The sequence below is a fragment of the Magallana gigas genome, chromosome 8 (assembly GCF_963853765.1).
Source record: "Magallana gigas chromosome 8, xbMagGiga1.1, whole genome shotgun sequence".
Classification (NCBI taxonomy): Eukaryota; Metazoa; Mollusca; class Bivalvia; order Ostreida; family Ostreidae; genus Magallana; species Magallana gigas.
In genome coordinates, this window is record NC_088860.1 from 20,206,649 (window position 1) to 20,225,381 (window position 18,733).

Sequence of the window (18,733 nt, forward strand, 5' to 3'; positions counted from 1 at the left end):
ATTGAGCAAGTGTACATATCAGTCTGTGGAAACTCAATAAAGAAAGGGGAAAACAATTTTTTGTTTCTTTTATCTAAAATAAACACGAAATGAACACAAGTAGATGGCATATATCAATAAAGATTTTATAACGATAATTTAAAGTTTACAAAAGTAAATAAAAAAAACAACAAAAAAACCACTTATAATGCAAGCACGCATGTTCACTGGGGTATTGAAAAAAATATTAATCAAACAAAAAAGAAACTCGTTTTAAAGCCAGACTAAAAACAGTGCTCTTTTTACAACTTACCATTAAAATTACCTTTTAATCTGATTTTAGAAATGCTAGAAACGTGAAAAAACTATATACACTGTAATAGATAGGCAAATTACAACAAAAATAAATGTCCTTTATCGGTACTTTTGACAATCTGTGTTTTTGTTCCTACATCACTTAAGATGGCTCGGTGGTATTGGCCATTTTTAGACTGTATTGGTCTTCTTCAGAAGAAGAGCTTTGTATAAAGACATAGGAAAATACTAAATTTTAAACATAAAATACAGGAATTTGTTTCTTTCCTAAATATAGTTTAATGCTTAACAAATAATATCTTAAAAGGTAAATGATAGTTAATTTGTCAACCATCAAGCGTCCCTATGACAATGAGGGCAGGTTATTAAATTAATCGTTGCACCAACTACATGCATGCTAGTTATGTAAATGACACCTTAATATGAAAATCCATGTTTCTTTTGCTATCAAGGGCATTTGTAATACTCACCCCCTACACAAATATACTATATACTTTTTAGCCAATTTTATCAGAAACTCTTCGTTGATGGTCTTAAAGATTTTTAATAATATATTTGGCAATTTAACTTACTTTAATTTTTGTAAGCACTGCATTAGGTCAGCGTTAATATATTCACAACTGTTTTTGAAAATGCAAAAGTATTTTTATTACTCTACTCGTTCCATATATAGGGATTAAAGAGAAGCATGTTTAACTTGTAGCAAAACAATCCAATACACATATACACAAACGCACCAGAGATTACCGTTATTATGCGGGCGACTGAAACACTATAACTGATTCCACTACATACAACACACAATACTTTATTTTGAGATCTATTCGAAAATACAACTGAAAAAAAGCTTGCTGTATAAACATTTTGTAAATTCTCTTTTATATACAAAACTTGTTCTGAAATATAAATATGAAATTAAAAAAAATCATAGGTCTACTATATATTTGAAAAAAAGTTAACCAATTTGTAAATATTGAAAGAAACAATAACTAACTTTGTCTAAAGATTTAAAAAAAATCTTTATTTTGTAAACATGGAAGAAAAAACCCAAAATACTGAAAATATTAAAATGATATCCCATCCATTGAACAATGGTCATTTACAATAACAATACTGTCGAAGATGGGGTGCATCATTGTACACACAATTAGCAGCACTTCCGTATTTGTTAATTCTACTAATCTCTCGTTCACTTATAACAAACTTGTCGACAGAGGCGAAGTGTTTTACAGTGGTTTCAAAGACACCATCGCCAGGCGTCGTTTGTAGCGTGATTTGATACAGAGCGCTCTTGTCAACTGCGCCTTTGGACTCTTTAGGCACCCGACCATCGACGTCAGCGCTGCCAAGGAAACGAGCTATATATGGATTTGACTGCATAACCATGGCACTTTTGATTAATTTTAAAGAGAGGGAATGGCATTTAGATCTGAATTTTTCTGTCAAACTGTTCATAAAGTCAACAATGGAAGCTGCTGCTTTTTTAGTGATGGGATCAGTAGCGGAAACGACGTTCCATCCCAAGCATGCGCACCAATGAGGAGAAATATCTGCGTCAGTACAAGAACGATGCTTGGGAATAGGTTTGAACAAACTCATTCCTCTAGGGAGTTTTTCATTCTCAGAAGGTTTATTTTCGAATTTCATCATATCTCGGAATGTTTCGTGAATATCAAAAGGGGTAGTTAAACGATTTGCATTATTTTTGAAAGCTTTAAATTCAGAAGGATATTTCTTTTGAAACCATGTTGGAAAACGGAAAGAAAAGTATGGCATCCTCTCTTCATATTTCCCTTGCATGCTTTCTCTTACAGCATGAAATCGTGCACCATGGTCACTCATTAGTATCAACATAGTATTGTTTAAGTAATTATTTTCTTCTAAATATTTCAACATTCCCAACAAGTCATCATCAGCCCAGCTTAATGTGCTGGAATCCTCGTGACTATATTCGGAATGAAATGCAAATATAAATTTAAGGCGGTTCTGGTACATTTGAAACCCGTCCTTTACCCATTCCATCATGACCTTGTGTCTTCGCTCTGAACCGAGACAGAAAGGTTTATTATACTTGTGTAGCCCTTCTGACGCCTGACAATATGGCCGCCAAAAATGATCCACCGGTTGTTTGTCAAAACCCAGCATTCTTAAATTGAAAGTCCCGATCCAGCACATGTCTTCACCCCATTGCGTCATATATCCGGACTTTTTAAAATCGTTCCAAATCCATGGATGACCATCTACCACTTTAGCATCGGGTTTCCCGCGTCTAGCTTCCGGTAGTTCAATTTCCGTTTGTCCCGTAAGAATTGGAAGCAACGCCTGCGGGGTCCCGTCCCCAACAATATTGTACCCTTTTAAAACAATGCCTTTGAGATGTTCGGTGAAATATTTATGTGTTTTGGGCAAAGTTCTTAACCAAGTGTTTCTTGACACGGAGTCAAACCCAAACATCAAGACGTTTAAAGGCATGTAAAGTTGATCGTACGAAGCTTTATTCACTCTCTCGTGTACCTCTCGGTTGTAGGCTACCGTCGTGTGTACATTTGAGTATTTGGCCCCAAACAAACCCGATTGACAAGAAACTTGTATCACATCTGCCGGGGCTGAGATAACCTCATTATCGAACGATTTTTTATCACCGACTCGAAAGTGATCTTCGTCTTTCCGATAAATTGGGGCATATTGACAGGAAATCTTTCCGTGTCTCAGCCTGGCTTTTTTATCTATCCAGAAAGTACCGTTGTTAACTTTAATCCAGTTACCATCCTCACTACATCGCAACGAACCAACGTCACGATAAAATTTCATTATCGATGGTTCAAAGGGGTCTAAGTAAGGGTGGTTACAGACTTGATCGCGACTGAAGGTTTGGTTCCTAAGCAGGCTGTTAATCACCTCGTTGGCATACATGGAATCGGTTCCGCCATAATCCTGGTTTTGAGATCTCCGTTTCACCGTCAGCCAGAGGTACATGTAAACACTCAACACAAGCAGCAAGACGAGCGAGAGACATCGAAGCCTTCTCCATCCGCGGCTAAAGCATCTTAGCCACGCCGCCCCCATAGCATTGCTGAAATACAAAGCACGTCAAAAACATTACAATCGATTCTAGGCACACACTGGTGCCTGATAATGATGGCCACACATATGCACTAAATGTAACTAGAACTGAGATCTAAATTACTCTAGAGGAAGACGTTGTTATATCACACTTAACTAGCTAATTACTCGTAAATTCCTCTCAAACGAGCGCATTCGCCCTCCCAACGGTGAACCCCATTGCTTAAACCACGCTTCCCACAACGTTATTCCCAAAACACCGTTAAAAATATGAACCCCTACCCCCGCCTTAAAAAAATAACCCCACAACGGATAAGCATTACTTAGTATACATTTGACGGTACCTTAAAGCGTTGGTAGTATCCCGCTCATCACTGAAGCGTATGTGCTATCATAATAATGTCTGTGTGCACTGTTCAAGGTGCAATCCGATTACAAGCTGAATCAATAAGTAGCTGTCGAGGAAGGGGGGGGGGGGGGGGTAGTTACAACAAAAGGCACATGGGGTCAAATTCTCCTTCAATGCCATTGCGACATCTAAGTTATCATTAAGTTGTTTTTTTTTTTTTTTAAAGTCTAATTTAAGTTTATAAATTTTTGGCATACATTTTTCATTTTGAAAGACTGACACAAAATTACGTTTGACATATTTTTTTTTTTTTGATGGAAGAAATAAGGATCTTAGTGACTTAATCTGGCATTCCTAACACAAAAGAATGTTTATAAATTTTATAAACCCACAGAAAATTTCCGAAAAGAGGAGGAAAATAACAGAACTTTTTGATTTTCGATACGTCCTTACTTGAAGGAGAGAAGGAAACAAGAACACTATCACATTTCCATGTTTCCCCCAGGCGATGTAAGCTAGATGGCATCAACTGTAGCTATTCTGTCTGTCAACATCATTTTACGTGCATGTGTTTGATACTCTCATTGCATCTACAGATACCGTCTTGTTTTTACAAATTAACATGCAGGTTCAATTTGTTGTTTCGCTGGTTTTGGATCATAATTCGAAACATACTTAAAAATGTTCATTAACATCAAATATTCTGTAATTCTGCAAATCCTAACTTCAAATATGTCAGCCATCTTTGTTGTTGTTGTTGTAAAACTGTTGTAATCGTCTTTACGGCGGTGCCACTCGATCCTACCTGTTGCTGACTTACAAATGTTGTGGTCTAAAGTCTAAATTCGCTAACATACTGGGGCTATGAATTAATTAATTTATACACATGTAAAAGTTAGAGACAGAAGATAATCAAATATGTATGCGCACGTGTGGTTTAAGGTATTCTGTAGTTTTTCTCTCTCTCTAGTTTTTGCACCTAATATTTGCTTGGTCCAGAATACATTTCTTTTGATCTTATCTTATATTTACCCATAACTATAGAAATTGAGCGGGAAACTAATGCTTGTGTTTCCATGTTTTATCTTGGAAGAGTCTTTCACCTTTGGTATGGCTCACATTATTCATGTGTACAAGTGCGCACGTGGCGCATGCACACACACATTTGAACTAAGAATTCATTAAATTTTCACCAGAGAAAATTTCCGCATATGATAGTATGTTCTTCCCTTTTTAATTTGATTATGTACAATGCATATGTTAAATAAACTAGAATATATTATCTCAATACATACTTCAATATTCTTTATGACACTGATCCAATATACAGTCGCTCCAATATTAACTCCAAGACACAAATTGAGATTATTCCATCATTGACATCACATGCTTTCAAAATGAACACGTGTGTCACCTTGTTCTGTTCAAGTGTAATTTCATTGCACTCCCTCTGCGCTTATTCGCACAACTATAAATGCTTCCCCAAGCGTTTTAATGCATTCACTTTAACGTGTGTTCTAGCTGACTGCTCTGTATACTTGACAACTGTGGATTTTGTTTCCCTGGTTCAGCTGTCAAACTGGGGACATTGTAAAATGATTAACGCAGTCAAAATTGAAAAAAAAGAACAAAGAGATACAAGTATATTTCACAGTGATATATATGAATTAGTGGACTTTCACATGCCCATGATTTAATTGTATTGTAATTTATATATAAGGTCATGTGAACAGTGTATATGTGTAAAATGAATGAATAACAGGTGTCAACGCAGTTTTGTACCATAGCTTGACGAGTTTTCTATTGTTAAAACTGTGGGTTATTTGTACATAACCAACAATATCACCCCTGCGAATGTAATTGTCATTTAAATTTAGACCACGTGGTTTTATTTGACCCTTTCATTTTCGCGGTAAAAATCGTGCCTCGTGTTTATAGTCTATTTCTTAGAATCTAGATACTTGTAGTCAAATATAAAATCTAGACGTTTATGGATTTTAAACTTTATCTTCATTAATTGGTGGATACAATGAGTTCTTTTTTTCGGCTATTGCAACAATTAACATGCTTAGTAGTGATCCCCCTTTAGAATTAATTGTTGATCCGCGCCTGACCTAGTATTAGCATCAAAAGCGAAACAGACGATAATATTTTATGCAGAATGTTCTTTAAAATAGCTCGATATACTAAGTTTTTATATAAAACAGATACCCATTCTTTTTTTTCAAAAAGCATGGTATTGCATGCCAAAAGCTTCAAACATGGCTATGATTTCATTAAGCAACCCAACGTTCATACTTTCAACGTGTAGAGTGGTTGAACACGAACAATAACTCTGTTCTAAATATCATCGTTTAGTTTAAATATTCTCTATAAAATGAAAAAAGAAATAGATCTAAATAGATTTTCATGTTTAACAAAAATCAAAGTAGAATATGTTATGAAAAATGACCCGTACTTACGTATTTTGAGAATAATATCCGAACACTTATACTTCCGCTCGAAATTTCACAGGAACTGAACAAATCTCGGTGAAGTCTCGTGAACTTTCATTCGAGCACCTCTGGATTTATTACGTACCTAGCAACGATAAAGAAAACATTCCGAACACATTCGCAGGGGTGAATATTATATGGGGTAACTACTACTTAATACATTCCAGGTGTTTTGCTGTTCTCACACATTAAAACCTCACAAAATAACTGCATTTCTTTACACACAAAAAATAAAATGATTTGATTTAAAGGGAGAAGTGGAGAAAAACGTATAACTTTGAATTTTCTTCATCGGAGCTAGTGATAAATGAAGAAACATATTTTTTATCAGTCAAATAATCTCTTCATTATTCAAGCTTGACGTAATAAGAGCCAAGGGTACATGAGGCATTGGGGTGTGAGACATTAACACTTTACAGATCACCAAACACACTAAACTGTAGAACTGAATTGTAATGGTAAACACATTAATATTGCCTTTCTCTAGTGAGGTATCTCAGATGATTTCAGATTCTTTTCTTATTTTGTCGGTGCACGACTCAATAACGGAAAGTGATTGAGCAACCAAGCATGATATAAACATGTAGATGTGCAGAAAAGGTATTTTAATGATTTATCTGACATTTCCACTCGTCACCGGAGGCAAACAAAATTGTATTTTTTTTTAACTTTCTAATTAATGATAGTATATTCAAGTTTTTTCCCCAAGAATTCAATCTAGCATTAAAGTCTCATGGTAAAATATTCCCATTGCTTTTTTTATGTTGATACTATATAAATAGTGCCTATTTGGGAGGGTAACAGTTGAAATTGACACCCCGAGAAAACCATTGTCAACCGACGCGAAGCGGAGGTTGACAATGGTTTTCGAGGGGTGTCAATTTCAACTGTTATCCTCCCAAACAGGCACTATTTATTTTATCATACTGAATGTCTTAATTACAAAGAATTTTTTACTGCTTTTATTTAAACAATAAAATTCTTTCTTTGGTGATTCATTCGGGATATGAAGGTAGCGACATTGCAGAAAAAATACATAAGCCGCGTTATTTTTTTCTGCAATGATCGCTACCTTCATAACCCGAATGAATCATCAAAGAAAGCATGTTATCGTTTATATTAACATCTTTCTTTTAGCTAATTGATAAATTGATGATGAAAAGTAAGTAAAATTTACTAAATTACTGTTAATGTACGTAAGTACGTTAGCTAAAAGAAACAGCCAAATCGTCTCCTGTGAGACTTTGATTCTGACATCGTCATGATTATTTCGTGCAGTCCGTGATTTTTCCTTGTTCGTTGTAGGTTTGGACCAATCGATAAACAGGGCGTGTCAATATCTGTCCTGTCATTTTCTTGTCAGTTTCAGTCGCTGTAGATTTCGACCAATCGATAAACGGGGCTATATAGAAATGACGTGAATTCTACGGCGAACCGTACGCGCATAATTTACGCGCATGTAACAATTTGTTATGTTACCCGTTGCCAAGTGTGTTGCTAACGCTGAGGGTAATAGAACGGATTATCAACTGCGTCCAAACCAATAAGATTTCAGTATTTAACATGAAAGTATAACAATAGATGATAACCCGCGCAAGCGCGGGAATTAACACCAAATGCTTAATATGTTGAACCATATTTTTTTGTTCATACTTTGTCCGATTTTTTCCTTATCTTATTTTTTAAAATTGAAATAAAAGACAAACTTGCTTTTTTATTATTGGTTTTTATCGTAAAATGTTTCATTTATATGAGTAGGAACCATTGCATGTACATTTATTGTATTTGTATCCCCAAAAAGACCATTTAAAATTAGTGTAGTTTAAAAAAAGGAAATATATAGAAAAACATATTTGTAATTAAGTTTTATCCGACGATTTAAAAAAAAATGTGTCAAACGTCTCCATGAAATAGAACCATTTTAAAAAGAGCGTGGACTTTGGGTAGTTGTGTCAAACAACAATGTGACGTAGGCTTGTCTATTTCATTGCTGCCCACTCAGCCACGGCTCTTTGAAATCAGCAAGATTTGTCTGGCATTTGAGCTAAGATACGCAATCGGTGCACATTTCGCTTGAAACTGCGTCATTTTTAACTTGTTTTGACGCAAGAAATGGACAGCTACGTCCAACTGAAAGTCAAAGGTCTTGTTAAAATGGTTTTAATCTTAAAGCAAGGCAAATTTGTCAGACGGTTTTGCTTTTAATCACTGAATGACCTTCTTATCTTTTTGACTGGGGAGGGGGCAAAAAATGCATGCAATGATATTTGTGAAGAAAAAACATAATGATACACGTATATGTGGGTGTAGAAAACGGGAATCTTGAAGACAATTTTTTTTACAGGGAATTGGTTCAACTTTTGCCTTTTTTCACAGAAATATTTTCTTTTAAAGGAAAAGAATATACCCTTCAATTCTAGATGCCAGATGCAAAATGCTAAAAGGCCGAAAGAAAAGGGCTCTTCACTAATCTTCTTATTTTACATAAATATGATTTCTTATATATAAACTACCTTCTTTGATTATAACCAATACAAATGTCCGATCAAAAAAAAAAAAATTATAAAAAAGAAGGATCGAAGAAATGAACTATTAATAATTTTTAATATTTAAGTTTTATACACTCTGTATATGCTATGTACACGTGTGCCTTAGGGCGAATCGAATTGTGCAATAACACTGCTTAGAGCTAGCATCTTTATAATTGCATTGTAATGAATAATTTATTTTAAAATGGTTATATTTTTTAATTTTTTAAATGTGTATCATATTGGAAAGACCTGTGAGCTATGACAGATGATGATATATTCTTTCTTCCTTCTAGGTCGTATATATTTCACATGGTTGCCAGAAACAGATCTACGTGCACTCCATATATTTAATATTATATATAAAAAAGCACCATCTTCATATAATAAAGCACCATCTTCACTTGAAATAACCACAGCATAATATAATAAAGCACGTACCATTTTCTTATGAAATAGCCACATAAAGCAGCTATGGTGTTCCATATGCTTTCCTTCCGTTTTGTATCCTTACTTGTAAGCTATTTCTTCTTCAACTTTTTTTATAATGGAACTAGTATCTACGTATGTGTTTTACCGACTATTCATCTGCATAACATGCATATTAAACCCAGTCAACTTGTTTGTCTATTTTAATGGCCGTTAATTTAAAAAAGACGGATATTGAGGAAACGAACAGTCAAGGAAAAAATAAAATGTTACGTAATTTCCCCCTCGGCATTTGAGATATTTAAGAAAATAAATCAAACAAACAACCAAACGAATAAACCAAAACCAAGCCTATCGTTTCATTTAGCGTACTATAGTATAAATAGTATACTGAGTTTAAAAGTTGAAGTCATAAGTAATTCCTCGATTTACATTGGACCAAGAATAAGAGGAAAAGGCTCAGTATGAAGTACAATAATTACTTTGAATACAAGCACTGTTGTTGGTGTTATTTTGTCTCCGAAACTTCTAGATTCTAATAAGGACCATTATTGCAATGAGCAATAGTATAGACATGTAGTTCCATATCAAACTGCTTTTATTACCACATTCACTTTAATTTGGAATGATTTTAAGGGGGGCTGCTTAAGTTTTCCTAATAATTAGAATTTAATATTCTAAAAGGGGGGGGGGGGGGCTGCACAAGTATACACGAACCACATCGTTCAGCTGTGCAAGACCTCTAATATAAATCTGTCCATTGCATATCTTGAGAAGAGGATTATCAAAGAAAAGAATTTTACATCCATCCTTGGACCCTACTTTTTGGGGATTTTTTTTGGGTCATATTGTCAATGCAGGCAAACACATCGTTTGTACTCCTACGGATGGTATGATTAAAATCTTGCAAGACTTACGATTTCGGAAAGACGTACGCTCCCCGTAAACATGCACGATGGCTGTTTGACATTCACAACTATCACAGAGATCAGAAAACGTAGTTGGCAGTTGTGCAACACTCAAGAAATCTGTAAGCTGGCCGTGCGATTTGAAACTCATGAAAATATAAGGAGATCATCCCACTCGCGTTTGACGTATGTTGACCGCAAGTTGCTTGTGTCCACCATCAACGTGTGAATTGAACGTACCGTAAACGTACGTCATACGTGGTCTTTCTGTGTGTGTGTGTGTGTGTGTGTGTGTGTGTGTGTGCAGTACCCCCCCCCCCCCCTCTAGGATTTTTACCATATATCAAAATGCCAGCAAAAAGGAAACGATTCTATGACCCCCCCCCCCCCAAAAAAAAAAAGCAAAAAAAAAAACCAAAACACACACGCACGAAAAAAAAAACAAAAGCAAAAAAACAACAAAATTAAATGAAATTAAAACAACACCCCCCCCCCCCCAAAAAAAAAACCCAACAAAACTGCAAAGTCTATTTTACAAACAGGAAGAGATGAGATAGTAAAAAGACATTAAAGAAGACTCAGAATCTCCAAGCACTTATACAATACTCCAACTCATCCCTAAAAAGGAAACTGTTTTATGGCTTCGTGCAAAAAACTTTGCTCAAAGTTTTTATTAATAAAACGATAATTTTCGTTTGTAAACACTCTTATGGTCATGAGTATTTTCTCCCTTTGGGAAACATTTACCATCATCTTCACTTTTGGCAATTACTTTTAAAATCAATCTTATAATGATATAATTCCAGGTACCAGAAAACAATATTTTCGTCTTTAATAAATGTAAATTCAAATGAATGTTAAAGATTTCACTGTTTTGAATACAAATAAAATTGTTAAATCAAAGAATTTTAATGTGATTCTTTACTTTTAATTGAAAGTTTCCTCAGGAAACCGTGGTGATTGTTGTGCATGTCCAACAGCAACCGTTAGTGGTTACGGGAAGCGTACGTCCTTCCAAAATCGTAGGACGCACCTGTGTGTCTCGCAAGATTTTCAATAAAATCCGCCCGTAGACCATCCGTAGAATCACGTACGACCGATAGTGACTGAGGCTTTACCTCACTCTCTCTCTATATATAATGTTACCTGTAAAGGTACATGTAATTATTATTTTGCATTTAAATTTACAGATCGGAATTAAAATAGGTGATTATCCGATGGTACAAACTTTTGTAAGTTCAGTCGAGTTTTAATGATTTTATAGCATCTGACATAGCCTTTTTTTGGTTTACTCCGTATATGAAAAAAACTTCGTACAATACTTATGGAGAACCATATCAGGGCTGCGTTTTGCAACAAAACTTACAACTTACGACCAAATTAATGAATGCTAATTAAAAACAAACTAATCGATGTTTTATTATTGTGGCTGTAAAATATTATCATCATAGTAGTAGTATAAATATGGTTCTGTCTAAGTTTTGTTCTTTAAATATCATTCCACGAGACTAAAAATACTTGCGACTCTTTTCTTAGTTCTTCTGTAAAACGCAAATATCCTAAATTTTAATACTACTCAATATCCAGCCAGCCACGTAGATTGATGCCATTATGATTTCACAAATTATAGAAATAAGATAGGACCAGTTTTATCTATTTTTGGAATAACAACATATTTATTCATTAATACTAATAATAATTAAACTTTTATAAAGTCAATGTACACATAATTTATGATAAATGATGTATTTTATATGATAAAAAATTAATATTTGTTAATGCATCATCCGCTCAAATACAGTATGATAAAACTATGAATTGTAAAATTGTGTTAAATGAAAGACATGGGATTTGAATTCACTCAATCTCCATTATGCAGCTTCTTTGCTTCTTTTAAGTCTGTCAGATGGAGAAAGATCAGGAACAAATATCTCACTCTGTGATTCCATTTCACTGAATTCCTTGGACTTTCCTGGCGAGAAAGTGGGAACGTCTGGTAGCTTAAGACCTGAAAGTGTACATATGAGTGAAAAAAAAAATATATCTACAATATTTGTTAGTGCCTTTTGGTTTCACAGTTTTGTAAAAAAAAACAACCCAAAAAAAACCCCCACTATACATGCAGACAGATGCATAATACACGTAGATAAATCTCAATCTTGAAAAATTGGTAAAAATGGTCACAAACTATATCATTCTGATTAAAATCATCCCCTTCGTGATGAGTGTAAGGAGAAGGGGGATGATTTTAATAAGACTGAAACTTTATGTTCATAGAAATACTAAAAGGGATTTGCAAATATGGTACATGTATTTGCATATGAATGGGGGTTGACAGTAATAACATGTACATGTATAAATATTTTGGATATGATTAAAGGATCCACAGAAAAGAAATAATTTTACTATAAACATAAGGCACCAGGAATGTTTTTTAAAAAATGTATCATTTATCCAAGTACAATTCAATGACTATAGTCAAAAATATCAGTGATATTTATAATAATTAGTACATACAATCATAATTTTTTACACTAAAAATTTTGAGATGAATCAATGAACAAAATGACAGTAATTGAGATACTTTGAAATCCGAGTTGGGACCCAAAGAAAATTTTATTTTATTTTTGTTTCACATTAATACAGATAATTAACTGCATAATTGGATCCAGAATTTTTTTTTCAAGGAGGGTCTGAGCTATAATTTTGTTTGCCAGGGGTGTGGGGTGTCCAAGACCTTTCTTTAAAATTTTACATTGTGAATTTAATAAGTGTGAATTTTCCAAAACGTTTAAGGGAGGGGGGTTTATGGGGACCCCTCCTTCCCCCTTAACGAATAAGATTTACTATACATGTATTAACTCACCAGCAAGGAGGTCTGAGAGTTCATCCTCACTGGAGGCTTGTTTTCTTCCATCCACTTGCTGATCATCCACTGCTGATTTACCGTCTTCCAGTAAGAGACTATCAAGACTAGCTTCTAGTGACTCCTCTTCCTCATGGTCAATTCTGCTCAGTTCAGCCTGAATTTCCTCTTGATCTTGCATTGCCTATAAAAGTCAGCAGCCGTCATAAGCTAGTATTACTGTATTTTAAAACCAATTTTAAGATGAAAATGATTATTTGTACCATAATGCCCCCTTGAAATTTACTTAAAGGGAAAATAACAACTGATCATGCATAGTATTTAAATTATAAAAGTATTTGTAAATTTGAACACTTAGAAAATATACCACAAGTCAATCATATAAATTTTTCAACCTGCATAAGTGCTGGCTGAAGTTTTTAATCATCAAATTCCCAAAAATGAATTAGATACATGTATTATTAAAAATATCAAATAATATGTAATAGTTTAAAGCCAGTATTATTTTAAAACCACTTTTAAGATGAAAACGAAATTTTTTTTACCATAATGCCCCTGAAATTTACTGATCATGCATTATAAAACAAGATAAACTTCTGTCAAAATCAAACCTCTTTTACCATTACTCTGTACAAAATTAAAGCATGCCATGGGAGAGAACACTGTTTTTGCTACAATAATGCCCACTATTACCATGGTTACTGTGTATATACCTGACTGAGGTCATCCATGACATCACTAACTTTGTCCAAGTCATTTCTCTCGTTGATGCCTTTCAATGCCTGGGCCCCACTTTCAATTGCCTTAACAACCTTCAAACAAAACAGAAATTGAATTTAAAAAAAAAAATCAGAAGACCATTTTCAAATATTTTTTCTGCAAAATGGCTTTCTCATGGCTCTGTTCATAACCTTATACAATTGACAATGTAGCACGGATATTTTTTCTGGGTTACTTTACCATTTCTTCAGATGCAGCATGGCCTATTCTGTGTAAGATATCATCAAGGAGATCAATGGAATTTGACAACTTTGAAATCCTGTCCTGGACTCTCTTATACTGCTTGAATGTTCTCAAAGACTGTTGAAAATAAAATTAGCAGATGAAACATGCCTGCTGTATTGTACATTTGTAATAAATTAGCTCTGATAAAAAATCAAGTTGGTCTGGCATTGGACAACTTACATGTTGCTTCATGCTTTTGTTTCTGTATTGAATGGCTTCTTTTTTCAATCTAATATAAACATCAGAACAAAAACAGGGTAATATGTTTCGTAGAAAAAGTTTACTATATATGAGTTGATCCATTACTAAAATAATAAGACTTCTCATTTTATCTATAGTATCTTATATCAGTGTTTATAAGGTACACATTGGAAAAGGTTTTTAAAAAACTCAAATTCCTCCTAAAAATTCATTCAAATTAAAAGTGAATTTTTTAATAATGCATGTATATTAATTTTGATTTTACTTTTATCATAAAAATGTAATGGTTCATATAGTACATTTACAAATAAAATATTACAGTGTACTGGTATTAAAAAATATACCTGTATGTAACTAACACTATTCACACACTTTTTTAATATATACTGTGTTACCTTTCTCCAACAACTGACAGTTTTTCCATTTTACTCATTAGTGCACTTGAAGTCTTTTTAATTCTGAAAATAATTAAAAAAAAAATTATCTTGATAAATAACCATAAATTTAAAACACAACCTAGTAATATCACATATATTGGGCCTCTGACTTTAAAAAAAGGTAGTAATGTATTACGACAAGTCTCGGACCACTAACTACTGATTTGCACACATGGTAAATACCTGAGTTAAGATTTGAATATTTGAAGAACCTCACCTTCATATTTTTCTCAAAACACCTCAATGATTAATTACAGCTAAGATAAATGTTAATTATTAACATACTTAGTCTTAGCTTATACCTGAAAATTTTCAAGTCCTCTCCTGTGATATTCTTTACTTTATCATCATTTTGTGCGCAGAATTTGATAATCTGTTTTGAAAATATAGAAGGCATTATTAAAAAATATTATTATAGTAACTAAAAGATCAGAAAATCAAAATACATTTGCAAAAATCCAAGTTACAAAATACAGTACCAGCTAAAATAATATCTAAATACCTAATAATTAATACAAATTTTATACTTATTACCAGAATGTCAATCAATAAAAACATCAATAAAAAAAAAACGGTTTGATAAGAAATTAAAACATGAAGAATCTTTAAAAAATAATTATAATTTCTAGCAGAGCTCTTTTAAAGAAATACAAATTGCATTTTTATGTTATAAAATTGCAATTTTCTTTTGAAATACCAGTAAAAAATATGATTATTGTTAATAAAACATTGTTTAGTCATATCTTTGTGAAAAAAAAGTATTTAGAGGCTCAGATGAAAGCAAAATTACATGTTGTGATTCAGTACAAATTCTGGTTTAATTGTGATAGATTCCAGATATAGTACACAAATCCCTGAGCAATTTGTTTTACTCTTACTTAGCTTACAAAATAAAATTCCAGAAATACATTTAACTCAAAATTTAAAACATTAACATTCTGTTAGTATCGGTACATTTCCATTTGGCTAATAATGCACATACTAAGGGTCATTTCAATTGTACCAAGAGAGGATCATTGTAAGTTATCTACCTTAAACTTACCACACTGTCTTCTTCTGTGCTAATCACAGCTTTTCTTTCTTTAACAAGCTGTTGTATCGCCACCTTAAATTCCAGTTCTGAGGAACAGAGGTCTCCACATTGACTGTACACTTCCGAGTACTCCATGATGCTGTTTACAATGTCACAATACATCTGGCACTGCAGCCTTTCCAATACTTTGGAGCACTGATCCTGAATTTCAAAGACCAATAACATGATAATTTAAATTGTTATATCAATTAACAAAGCTGTGTGTCTAATTATTTCTATTCTAAATATTTTGATGAAAGTTTTAGCATGAACTATATTATAATATATATATATATATATATATATATATATATATATATATATATATATATATATATATATATATATATATATATATATATATATATATATATATATATATATATATATATATATATATATATGTGTGTGTGTATTTCTACATTGAAAACAAAAATCAATTATTTGAAGATATAAAAACTAGACATTAACCATCCAAAGAGTCCCTAGGTGTAATCTTAAAAGAGATAAATTGATTGAAACTGTGAAATTTTTTCCTTTACATTTTTTCCATATTTTTGAATTTTTGTCTAAGGGACTTCTTTTTCTCTTAAATACCTGTTTCTTCCAAAACATTTCACTGAGATTTAGCAAGATAACAAAAAAATCAATTGATTTGTGTAAGTAGATTAACATGATAAAATTATTAATTTGTCTTTAATAAATATTTTCTCAAATATATTCATTGTAATCAATTAATGTTTCAATGAAACAAATATTATATGTTTGATTTAAATGTTTACATTCAAGCAGCTCTCAAGGATGTATCTAGGATTATCCTCCTCTGAACTTTCTTTTGTCAGCGTTTTCCAACCCCATGAAATCGGAGACTTCACAAGAGTGTCATATCCCCAGGTCAACCAGCCTTTCCGACCAGAACCAGATGGAGGTTGAAGAATGTCACAGTTTTGTAGTTTTCGAATCTTTCCGAGACTGCAATCAAATACATACCGGTATATATTCTTACTCTTACCCAAGTTCGTTCTGCAGCTCATATTATTTTTGATGAACAAAAAATGATAAAAATTTCTATTTTATCGAAGAACAATTGATAAAAAGATTATGTTTGTCATGCAGATACAATTCATATAAGAAGACTCCAAGATCTTTTTCATTGAAATTTTACCCTTGACGTCATATGTATACTTAGATAGAATGTTCTATCGTTAAAATGACAGATGTCCTACGAACTGGTTTAACGATAGAATTCGTCCCATACACTCGCCTCATAGCAAATAAAAAAATTATATCGCCCTGTATCTTGCCTAAATTTTCATATGATCAGTCTCAAATACCTACAATGTTGCTCTTTTATAATCCCATATTTCCACAATAACTGTTTTTGCAACGAAATCACTGCCACTTTTAACATCACGTTTGAAAATTTGCTGTTTATGATCGCCATGTTGATGATAAATCTGAGACATTGAATGTCGGAAATCGCACTCGGAATGTCTGACATTCCGAGTGTGATTTCCGACAAAATGACAGGCAAATTCAAACGTATATTTTAACAAAATGCCTTAGTATGACTCATTAAATGGATATTTTGTTGACTTAACTACATATGCATGTTCAAAAAGGTTTGTTATGTATAAAAATGTGTTTCTCCCCTGCAGATTATTTTTTACAGACTTAAAATCGATGCGAAGCTGATCCGCTTTGCAGTTGCTATATTGCAAGTACATGGGACGAATTCTTACTGTGACCACAGGTGCTTGTGGACTGGACCATGCACTACCCCCCCCCTTTTTTCTATATTTTTTTTCAATTTTTTTTTTTTATTTCTTTTATTAATTATCATTAACAACCCCTTATATATGTCTCCAGCCGAAAACTAAAAGAAATATCACGACTTGGTAGCATTTTATAATCACACTTGTTTCTCCTATATATATAAAGTCGTGATATTTCTTTTATTTTTCGGCTGGAGACATATATAAGGGGTTGTTAATGATAATTAATAAAAGAAATTAAAAAAAAAAAAAATTTGAAAAAAAAATATAAAAAAAAGGGGGGGGGGGGGGTAGTGCACGGTCCAGTCCACAAGCACCTGTCAGGCTGTGACTGTGACCTGAGCGTAGCCTGGTCACTGTAAGATTATTCTTTCTAATGTATACTGGACACGCAATGTTTAATTTGTGATTTGAGTAGGCAGGCGGATCCTACTGTCTACATTTCAACCCATCAAAAAAAATGCACTCAGCCCAACAGTCAAACCGTTTACATATTAAATATGGAAATATTAATAACCACAGGGGGTTAAAAAGAAACATTGCACAGACTTATGGGCTAAAATTATTGTATTATACACTCTACATTTTAATTAGCTATACCTTAGCATTTCCGAAAGTACAGTTTCTAAACAAGTAGGTATTTTCCCTTTTCTTTTAAACATTTGTGGTAAAGATTTTCCTTCAATGGTGCATTTGTTGGTGAGTTTGTGTTCGTCCTCAATGATTTGGATCCAAAACTTCATTTTCTGATTCCACGAAGAAGGATTCAAATCTTTTTCACGAAAAGGTGAAAACAAAACATTCATCCGTGTATCATCATCCCACACATCTGGCTTGAGGCGATCCATTTCATCCAAACAAATAAAATATGAAACACAAAATCGAAACGAAAAGTGTTTTTTCAAAATGATCAATGTAAAATTTGCTGTTTCTTTCAAATGGTACGTCTACATTATTTCAAACATTCGATCGATTATGATTTAAACATTCTAAAGACCAAAAATGGTGCGGTAAACCGATTTTCTCCGAAATCGTCAAAGAGAGAGAGAGAGAGAGAGAGAGAGAGAGAGAGAGAGAGAGAGAGAGAGATTATTGTTTGTCTACGTGAGAATGAACATATGGTAACCCAGCCCCCCTCCCGAGAAAAAATCCTGACAGTGTATCCGCTATTACAACTGACTATCAAGTTGAATTCGTGCAATATTTTCCCGCGCTATTATCAGATTATTGGGTGGGGGGGGGGGGGTGCAGTGTTGTTTTTATATCAGCATAACAGGTGCACGATGATACATAAATGTCAATTTCTCCGTC

The 18,733-nt window shown here is 33.3% G+C and overlaps 2 protein-coding genes across 5 annotated transcripts; both read right to left on the minus strand.

Annotated features, from left to right (window-relative positions):
- Positions 1 to 109: 109 nt before the first annotated feature.
- Positions 110 to 9,336, minus strand: LOC105329614 (uncharacterized). Of its 4 annotated transcripts, XM_020067684.3 has the most exons (3): positions 9,171 to 9,336; positions 6,169 to 6,286; positions 110 to 3,367 (listed from the first exon to the last, which is right to left on the minus strand). In XM_020067684.3, the coding sequence occupies exon 3, from the start codon at positions 3,358 to 3,360 to the stop codon at positions 1,390 to 1,392; it is 1,971 nt and encodes a 656-aa protein (XP_019923243.3). In that variant the 5' UTR covers positions 3,361 to 3,367; positions 6,169 to 6,286; positions 9,171 to 9,336; the 3' UTR covers positions 110 to 1,389. The 4 variants fall into 4 exon arrangements, with proteins under 4 accessions (XP_019923243.3, XP_034327956.2, XP_034327954.2 ...); XM_034472065.2 differs by lacking the exon at positions 6,169 to 6,286; XM_034472063.2 differs by lacking the exons at positions 6,169 to 6,286; positions 9,171 to 9,336 and adding an exon at positions 5,002 to 5,261.
- Positions 9,337 to 11,822: 2,486 nt separating this feature from the next.
- LOC105328080 (charged multivesicular body protein 7) lies at positions 11,823 to 18,381 on the minus strand. The gene is made up of 10 exons (XM_011428828.4): positions 18,023 to 18,381; positions 16,430 to 16,619; positions 15,618 to 15,809; positions 14,878 to 14,948; positions 14,534 to 14,596; positions 14,118 to 14,166; positions 13,893 to 14,012; positions 13,646 to 13,744; positions 12,933 to 13,116; positions 11,823 to 12,074 (listed from the first exon to the last, which is right to left on the minus strand). Exons 1-10 carry the CDS (start codon positions 18,268 to 18,270, stop codon positions 11,938 to 11,940), a joined length of 1,353 nt encoding a protein of 450 aa, XP_011427130.3. The 5' UTR covers positions 18,271 to 18,381; the 3' UTR covers positions 11,823 to 11,937.
- Between the last annotated feature and the right edge of the window lie 352 nt (positions 18,382 to 18,733).

Bases quoted from the DNA above. Each gene is read 5' to 3' on its own strand.
- LOC105328080 (XM_011428828.4), bottom strand. From the start codon at position 18,270: ATGGATCGCCTCAAGCCAGATGTGTGGGATGATGATACACGGATGAAT. The intron at 14,949-15,617 runs GTAAGTTTAAGG...TTTTCAAAACAG, and splicing joins GCACAGAAGAAGACAGTGTG to ATTATCAAATTCTGCGCACA. The intron at 12,075-12,932 runs GTGAGTTAATAC...GTACACTTTCAG, and splicing joins ACTCTCAGACCTCCTTGCTG to GTCTTAAGCTACCAGACGTT.
- LOC105329614 (XM_034472065.2), bottom strand. From the start codon at position 3,360: ATGGGGGCGGCGTGGCTAAGATGCTTTAGCCGCGGATGGAGAAGGCTT.